Source organism: Trichechus manatus, unplaced genomic scaffold (genome assembly GCF_000243295.1).
Source record: "Trichechus manatus latirostris isolate Lorelei unplaced genomic scaffold, TriManLat1.0 scaffold00007, whole genome shotgun sequence".
In the NCBI taxonomy this organism is placed as follows: Eukaryota; Metazoa; Chordata; class Mammalia; order Sirenia; family Trichechidae; genus Trichechus; species Trichechus manatus.
The window spans coordinates 25,177,351-25,186,085 of NW_004443943.1; the positions used below are offsets into that span (position 1 = coordinate 25,177,351).

Sequence of the window (8,735 nt, forward strand, 5' to 3'; positions counted from 1 at the left end):
ACGGAAGCAGACTGTCACATCTTTCTCCCGTGGAACAGCTGGTGGGTTCGAACTGTCGACCTTTTGGTTAGCAGCCAAGCGCTTAACCGCTGTGCCACCAGGGCAACGTACACGTTTGGTATTAGGGAAATGGTTAAAAAAAATGATGGTACATACATTCATACACTGGAATATCATGCTTCCGTTAAGAACTATGCTTCTGAGAATACTGAACAAAATGGAAGCTTTTGATAGAATGGTAAATGAAAAAACTAAGGAATAAAACTGTAAATGTGGAATGATCCCAACTATGTATAAAAAATAAACACCTGATGAAAGTGTATTAAAAAACTGACAGTTTTGGGAATGGAATTATTGCTCATTCAAAAACTATTCCTCTGTATTTTCTACAATTAAGTCCTATTACTTATAATCAGGAAAAAAAAATAAGTGTTGTATACATAAAAAAGACAACTTTTAACAAAGACTGTTTTCCTTTAGACTGGTCATTTGGGAACTGAAAAATCAGGAGTTTATCCCTTCACCAAACAGGAAAGTTACCAAATAGTTTGCTTCTTAAATTGATCTAGTTGAAACAATAGTTTTAAAACTGAAATAGTTTAAAATTCTTAATTTAAAAATTAGGTATACTGACTGTTGAAAAATAACAGAACCTAACAGACACACCTGTCTTTCAGCTTAACTAAACCACCTGAATGTCTATGATCTCTGATATCTCATTTTTCTCCTAAAGACTGTGACAAAAACATCAGTGACGCTGATGAATTAACGTGTGGAAGTAGAGCTGGTTTGGCCGATGATCAGGCTCATCAGAGCAGGAAGGGCGTTCAGAAGCAACCAGCCCACTGCTGCAGAAAGGCAAGAGCTCTCTACTGTATCCCCGATTAAAACATTTTTTTAAAATTCAAGATTAATCTACAATGGGGCACAACAGTCCAGGGACAAGGACTAGAAGGCAGGAGGGGACAAGAAAGCTGGTAATAGGGAACCCAAAGTTGAGAAGGGACAGTGTTGACATGTCGTGGGGTTGTCAACCATTTTCATAAAACAATGTGTACTAACTGTTTAATGAGAAACTACTTGTTCTGTAAACCTGCATCTAAAGTACAATAAAAAAAAACTTTTCTGAAAAAAAAAAAGATTAATCTAGAAAAAAATTCAAAATAAATTATCCCTTTAAAATATAGAGCAGAAATTATATGTGAAAATGACAACTATTTCTGATTTGTAATATTAAAGTGCTAAACCAGGTGTCCAGATGCCAAAAAAAAAAAGAACTTTGGTCCATACCTCATGCCATATACAAAAATTAAATAAAAATGGATCATTAGCCTTAATATAAAAACTAAAACGATAAAACTTCCAGAAGAAACCTAGAGAAAAATCTTTGTGATCCTGGGTTTGACAAAGATTTGTTCGCTAAGACACCAACAGCATGATCCATAAAAACAAAAATGGATAAATTAGACTTTGTCACAATTAAAACATCTGTTCTTTGAAAGAGACTGTGAAAAGAATGCAAAAACAAGCCACAGACTGGGAGAAAATATTTGCAAAGCATGTATCAGACAAAGAACTTGTATCCAGAATATGTAAGAAACTCTTAAAACTCCATACAGTAAAATAAGAGTAATAATTAAAAAAAAAAAACCAATCCAATAACAAGTGGATAAAAGATCTGAATAGACACCTCACCAATTAAGATATATGGATGCCAAATACGCGTATGAATATATGCTCAAATCACTAGTCATTGAGGAAATGAAAATTAAAACACAATGAGACTCTACTAGACACCTACTGTTGTGTGCCATTGAGTCAATTCTGCACCGTAGGGTTTCCTAGGCTGTAATCTTTAAGCGAGCAGATCCCCAGGTCTTTTCTCCTGCAGAAGGACTGGTGGGTTCAAACTGCTGACCTTTTGTTAGCAGCCGAGAACTTAACCACAGTGCCACCAGGGCTTCTCAGACACCTTTGCTCTACACCTCATACTATATACAAAAATTAAATAATGAACCAAAATTCATTTTTTAGAACGGCTAGAATTAAAGACTGGAGGGACTGGAACGCTCACACACCGCTGGTGGAATGTAAAACAATACAATCACTCTGGAAAAGTTTGGCAGTTTCTTAAAAAGTTAAACATACACCGACATGAACCATCCACTCTATCCCTAGGAACTGACTCCAGAAAGCGCACATCCATACAAAGATTTGTGTATGAATGTTCATCGTGACTTTATGTGTAACAGTCAAAGCTGGAAACAATCCAGATGTCCATCAACAGGTAAAAGGATCAACAAACTGTATCTGGTGATACAACAGACTACTACTCAGCAATGAAAAGGAATGAACTACTGATCCCTGCTGCATGGACAGATCTCAGAATAATTATGCTGAGTGAAAGATGCCAGACAAACAAAAGGAACATACTACCTGATTTCACCTACATAAAAGTCTAAAAATTTCTGGAGCCATGGAGGCTGGATGAACCCCTGAAACTATTACCCTGAGATAATCTTTAAACCTTAACCCAAAAACATCCCCTAAGTCTTCTTAAAACCAAATAATAGTTCAGCTTAAGTAAAAAATGTCTGCCTTGAGCACCATGCTCTTTTAAGGTCTATCTACATGGGATCAGGCTGACAGCAGCAACTCGGAAGATTAGACAGGAAACTTAGAGGCAGTGAGTTTGCTAATGGGGGAGGAACAATTTGGAAAAGGAGGGAGAGAGTGGTTCTACAATTTGAAGAATGTAATCAATGCCACTGAATTGTACATGCAGAAATCGTTGAATTAGTGTATGTTCTGCTGTGTGTATTCTCAACAACCATATTCTACAATGCAAACTTTTCTCAAATTGAGATTAGCCTTCCTCCCAATAAAATTAATGCAGGTTAAAAATAAATAAATAAATAAGAGCCTAAAAAATGTAAACTAATCTACAGTGACAGAAAGCAGATAAGAGGTTGCTTGGGGGTGGGAGGGAGGGGCAGGAGGAGGGATTACAAACTTTTGGGACGGTGGATACGTGCATTTTAATAATTGCCGCAGTGAATTCACAGGTGTGTATACACAAGCGCACACACATCAAAGCATCACACTGTCCACTCTAAACATGCACGGTTCATAGTATGTCATTATACCTTAACAAAGCTGTTAAAAAAGATTAATGTGTTAAGCTTATGCTAAACTTCAAGGTAGAAAAACTGATGACATCAAGTTCCTCTGTGTGTGATTAAAATCTGGCTTCCTCCCACCCTCATTTAGCCACGTGAGGCTGGTGGTGTGGGGTACAGGGCCGCTGCACTCAGAGGGTCAAGAGGCAGGCTCTGAGGCTGTGCGGCTGGTGGTGTGAGGCCCTGGTAATCCCTAAGGCTGGGCCAGCAGGGACTGAACACAGGTCCCCTACCTCCTTGCCTCTGGTAGTTTGGGCTGCCCCCTCCTTCCCCTTCTCCTGGCATCATCGCCAGCCTGCTCTCACCTCTTCTTCCTCATTCTCTGGCTGCCCAAACTTCAGCCGGAGACTCTCTTCAAACTCCTCATCTGTCCAGTAGAAGAGGACCTCTGCACCCTCAGTGGCCACCAAGACGCACTTCATCTGCCAGGGAGAAGCAAGGTCATGGTCACCTCCCAGACCCACAGCCACAAGCTTGGCCTCAGTGATCAAGAAGTTTATATCCCAGCAAATACTCATGGAGCTGTGCTGCCCACCGGCTCTGGGCTGGGGGCCTTCCTGGCATTGTTTCATTGAACCCTCCCAACAACTCAGCGAGGCAGGAAGGTGACTTCACTGCTTGACGTCCAATGAGGACAGCCTAACCTTCAGTCACCCATTTCACAGTACACAGACGCAGCCTGAAGCGGCAGAGCTGGGCTGTGAGATGCCCAGCCTGGGGCTCTTCCCTCTGGGTTATCTCGCCCCTCTCACAATAGCATCAAACCCACTACAGGGCCAACTGGATCTCAATGCAAGGGAAGAAGCCCACCGGGACTCCACATAAGGGAAGGAGCCCGCGCTGGGTGTCAATGCAAGGGAAGGAGCCCACACTGGGTCTCAATATAAGGGAAGAAGTCTGTGCTGAGTCTGGACAAGGGATCAACTGCACGAGGGAGCTGTGTTCTTGGCAGACAGAAGCTAGTCTGGAATGGAAGGCAGCTTCTGCTCCTCTGTCCCTGGGCAGCCCAGAGGTGTGCCTCCCCTCAAATAAAAACACCTCCAGAAGAGGAGCCTCAAAGCCCACCAGGAGTGTACTTCAGCATTACAGAAGTTTTATTCAACAATTCCTCCTGCTCTTCTTGGTGGAAACAGAAGCTGCCTAAGGACCTTGTCCACAGCCTTCTCATACCTGCTTAAAAAAAAAAAAACCCAAACCAGCTGTCATCAAGTCGATTCCAACTCATGGTGACCCCAGGTGCTTCAGAGTAGAACTCCTTACGGTTTTCAAGGTTGTGGCCTTTCAGAAGCAGAATGCCAGGCGTTTCTCCCAAGGCACCTCTACATGTGTTTGAACCTCCAGCCTTTTGGTTAGTAGCTGAGTGCTCAACCATTTGTACCACCCAAGGACTCCTTCATACCTGCTGCTTTTCCAGCCACATCCACCTGTCTTTAGCCCTTCCAAACCCCTTTCCCGATCACCTACAGCACGTACTCTCTGTGCCACACACTTTAATGCTGGATTATATATTCACTGTGACTCCTGATTATCCACCAACTGGTATATTCTTAATTCACAGCCTCCCATACTGTGCCTCGGCCCCCTGGGGTGCAGCAGGATAGCAACAGGTGTCTAAGCCCGGCGAGGCCAGAGCTCCCGGGCTGGCTGCTTGCACTGAGAGCAGCCTCAGGCAGGGCCTTCCAATCCTCTCGTGTACCTCAGTGTGCCACAGACACGCCATCAGGTGGTATGTGTGCTAACACGAGATAATGGTCAGGAAGCTCTGCTCTGATTGTTCCAACGAGTGGATGTCCAGTTTCCCCAATGGAATCACAAGCATGTTGAGAGCCTGGACTCATTCATACTCTTCAGGGGATTGGTAGTTACTGAATTCCTCCCAATTCTCCAGCTGTTTTATCAACTCTAACTCAGAACACCTGGCCTCAAGGTGTTTCCAGACTACTGTGGGGAGACATGACTGAGCACAGTGAAGTGAACAAGAATGCAGCCTGCCATAAATCAAAACGAGACTAATGGGGCACAACAGCCCAGGGACAAGGACTAGAAGGCAGGAGGGAACAGGAAAGCTGGTAATAGGGAACCCAAGGTCGAGAAAGGAGTGTTGACATGTTGTCGGTTGTTAACCAATGTCATAAAACAATATGTGTACTGTTTCATGAGAAACTATTTGTTCTATAAACATTCATCTAAAGTACAATAAAAAAAATTTAAAAAAAAGAATGTAGTCTGTTTCCAGTGAGGAGTAAAACCAGGGCTTTGAACCAGTTCTTCCTGGTTCAGTCATGGCCGAGGAAGCTACATCAGAACAGACGTGAATTTTTAGCATCTGGGTGAACCAGAACGGTAACCTGAAGGGGAAAAACTACAGATGGAAGCCCTGCTAGAAACTTAATCTCCTTTTTAGAAACCAAGGGCAGCATACATGTTGTATATCAACCAAATCTCTTGCCCACTGGATTTTGCACAGAATGGCAAACAGTGGCAACCCACTTAAAGACTGAGGCCGACCACACTGCTTTGAATTTGCGGTGTTCTCTACAGTCCCGGGAATAATCCAATCTCACGCATCAGGCTCCTGAAAGAGCTCACTATGCCTCTTCCGAGTCTCCCATTCCAGGGCTTCGACCAGTAATTTTTCTGTTCCAGATCACCCAAATTGTAAAACTTCAGGTCTGTTCCAGTGTCGCTTTGTCGGCCATGACTGAATCGGTCTGAGGCCCTGGAGTAAACACTAAAGCAGAGCAGAGATTGTGAGAGCAGCAGGGGTATGAAAGTGAGGTAGATGATGAGGGCGCTGGACCTAGAAGAGGCAGCTCTGAGCCAATTTAGATTTAGACAGCACTCCCAGGTGAGTGAAATCCCTGGGTGGTACACATGGTTAATGTACTCGCCTGCTAATTGAAAGGCTGGAGGTTCAAGTCCACCCAAGTGTGCCACAGAAGTAAGGCCTGGCAAGCTGCTTCTAAAAAATCAGCCACAATTGTACTCTGGCACACATGGGGTCAGTCGCCATGAGCTGCAAATGACTCAATGGCAGCTGGATTTTTCCTCAGGTGAGTACTACAAAGTTAGGGGCTTCACCTGACAGGAGGGGAAGGTATGGGCTGGGGAATTATGGGCTACGGAATTGAGGCTGTGACTGATGCAGGGAGCACCTATAGACTAGGGAACAGAGAAGTGATGAGACAGCTGGAGATGGACGAGGTTAGAGTTATGGAGGCTGGTCATCCTGCTGTGGAAATGAGGGCACACTCCTCAGTGGAGGCCAGGAGTATGGAGAGGAAGGGGCCGATTCAAGAGGTGTAGCTTAGAGACTCAGCAGGCCTTAAGGACCACCTGGATCCAGAGGATGAAAGCGATATTAGGATGCTGAGCTGTGCCAGGGGAGTGGGGATGAGAGGGCTTATAGAACCTAGAGTGCTCAGTCCACCACTCGCCTCATTCTGTCTACTGCCACAGCCCCACTGTGGGTGCTGCCGCCTCTCTGTCTGCCCCAGGTTGGCAGGATGACCTACCTTGGCAAGGAGCTCAGTGGAGCTCCTGGATAGCCAGAGATTCAGAAATGGCTGCAGCTGACAGATGTGATGACCAACTCATGGGGGGGTGCATAGCATCCTTGGTCCTGTGAAGGCTTAAAACGAGAGGACTGAAGGGCAAGTAGAGGTTCTTGTTCTGATACCTGCCCGTTCCTGAGCAATGTACAAGCTGGAGAAAGGCTGAGTGGTTGTAAGGTCTCTCCCAGGCCCTTAGGCAGTCAGCTAAGAATATACTCCCACGGCCAGGGGGTGGCAGAGGGCACTGTACCTCCCTCACCGATGGACAGCTCACGCTCTGACTCCTACCCAGAACTTGAATGCGGACATATAGCAGGAGACCACAAACATCCTCCCCCCTGCCGCCACTCCGCTCCCTTCCTGGTACTCTCATTTCATTGTGGGCCACCTGGAGCCCAGGTGTGGTCTAGCTCAGCAAGCTCCCCCTGAGCTGCCCCAGGGAGCTCTCTATGGGACAGTCCAGCACGTCCCAGGCCACTGAAGCAGCAGCAGTCCCAGTGTGAATGGGTCCCCTGGGACAGTGCAGTGGAATAACAGTAAATGCCAACAGAAAAGGCACTGGAGACCTAGTCTAGTTTCTGCTTTGCCAGTCACCTGAACCCCTCTGAGCCTCACACTCCTGCTGTGAAATGGGGAACAATCCCCTGCAGGGTTACTGTGGCAGGGATCACAGTAACTGGGCAGAACTACCCTTAGCAAACTCCTCCTCGCACAGGTGTGAGGGGTCATTATTATCTCCCAGCTCCCCTCCTTCAAATAACAAGACAAGCTAAACTGGTTCCACCATTATTCACATTTTGATGATAAACGGCAGGAGTAATACAAAGTTTTAGCTTAATTATTTAAGACCAAAAAAGTATATGCAATTAAGAAGCAAGTGACTAGCAGACAAGAGAGAAAGAGATGCCATCTCTCCTAGAGGTTCAGCATCTTTCTGACCTCACCAAGACTTGCTACACCACTGGCATGACTGGCCTTAACGCCACATTCCCAGGAAAAATAGGACTGCTTTTTAGTGGACATTTAAGCTCTACTTATTTTTCAAAGGGCTGTTGGAAGAACCTGACCCACGTCACTTGGTGTTTTCCCTGGTCTCCTGCGTGTCCTGCCCTAAAAATGGGACTCAGGACTCACTGGCAAAGGGGACTCCGGATGCTCCGGGGCCAGCCTTGGGGACACGCCCAGTGCCGAAGTTTACCGTCTGGATCCCAGGCCCTCACGCCCCTCCGCTGCTCGTGCCTCCAGGAAGCTCGGTCTTGGGGCCCACTCCCGCAGCCTCGGCCTCGGCCCTCCTGGGCTGGAGGCACGGAGCGACTCCAGGTGAGGAGCGAGTTTGTACTTCCCTACCGCAGCCCCCCGTCCCGCCCCCCGTTTGCCCGGCACTCTACAGATTTTGTAGCAGTTTCACCCCCACAACTCCCCCGCCCCCCAAACCTCACGGCGACCCTGGTAGGAAGGCCCGGCTCGTGGCACCCGCTCCACTTGGTAAATGGAGAAACTTTGGCTTCGAGGAGTGAAGCGACTGGCCCACGGCCACAAGCAGCCGGCCGGCTCGAGCCGCTATCCCAGGGCCTGAGTTGGCCAGGCTGGTAGAACGACTCCCGGAGACTTCCATACGGCCCCTCCTTCATTTTTGGGCGGGCCGCGCCGGGTCCCGGAGGAAGCCCCGGCACCCACAGAAGGGGCAGCTGAGGGCGGAGCTCGGGCTGGTCATAGGGCCCACGTACCGGATCGTGGCCGAACACCACCCAGCCAGCCCGCTGCAGCGGTTCCGGGTCAGGCCACGTGACCGCGCCACGTGACCGCCCGGCTGGGGTGGAGCTGCAGGCTGCCGTCAGGGTCCGCAGGTTCGAGCCCCGCCCCTGCCTGGCATCGCCCCTCCCCGTGGTGCCGCCTCTTCCTACTCAGCGCCTTGGCCCCGGGAGCTCTGAATCCTGCGGCCTTGTGGCCACAGTCCTCCTGTTGTTAAGAGGGCACGGGGGCCCATACGGTTGGAGGACTC

At 47.5% G+C, this 8,735-nt stretch overlaps 1 protein-coding gene across 6 annotated transcripts in view; it reads right to left on the reverse strand.

Annotated features, from left to right (window-relative positions):
• HPS1 (HPS1 biogenesis of lysosomal organelles complex 3 subunit 1) overlaps window positions 1-8,497 on the reverse strand; it is a 30,202-nt gene extending 21,705 nt beyond the window's left edge. For 3 of the 6 annotated variants that reach the window (XM_023740673.1, XM_023740680.1, XM_023740684.1), the window contains exons 1-2: window positions 6,695-8,096; window positions 3,485-3,601 (exon numbers count right to left, since the gene is read on the reverse strand). In XM_023740673.1, coding sequence (XP_023596441.1) covers window positions 3,485-3,601 — 117 coding nt within the window. In that variant the 5' untranslated portion in view covers window positions 6,695-8,096. Of the gene's footprint in view, window positions 1-3,484; window positions 3,602-6,694; window positions 8,097-8,460 lie in introns of those variants that run through there. The other 3 variants (XM_023740665.1, XM_004370014.2, XM_023740671.1) reach the window with 3 other exon arrangements.
• Between the last annotated feature and the right edge of the window lie 238 nt (window positions 8,498-8,735).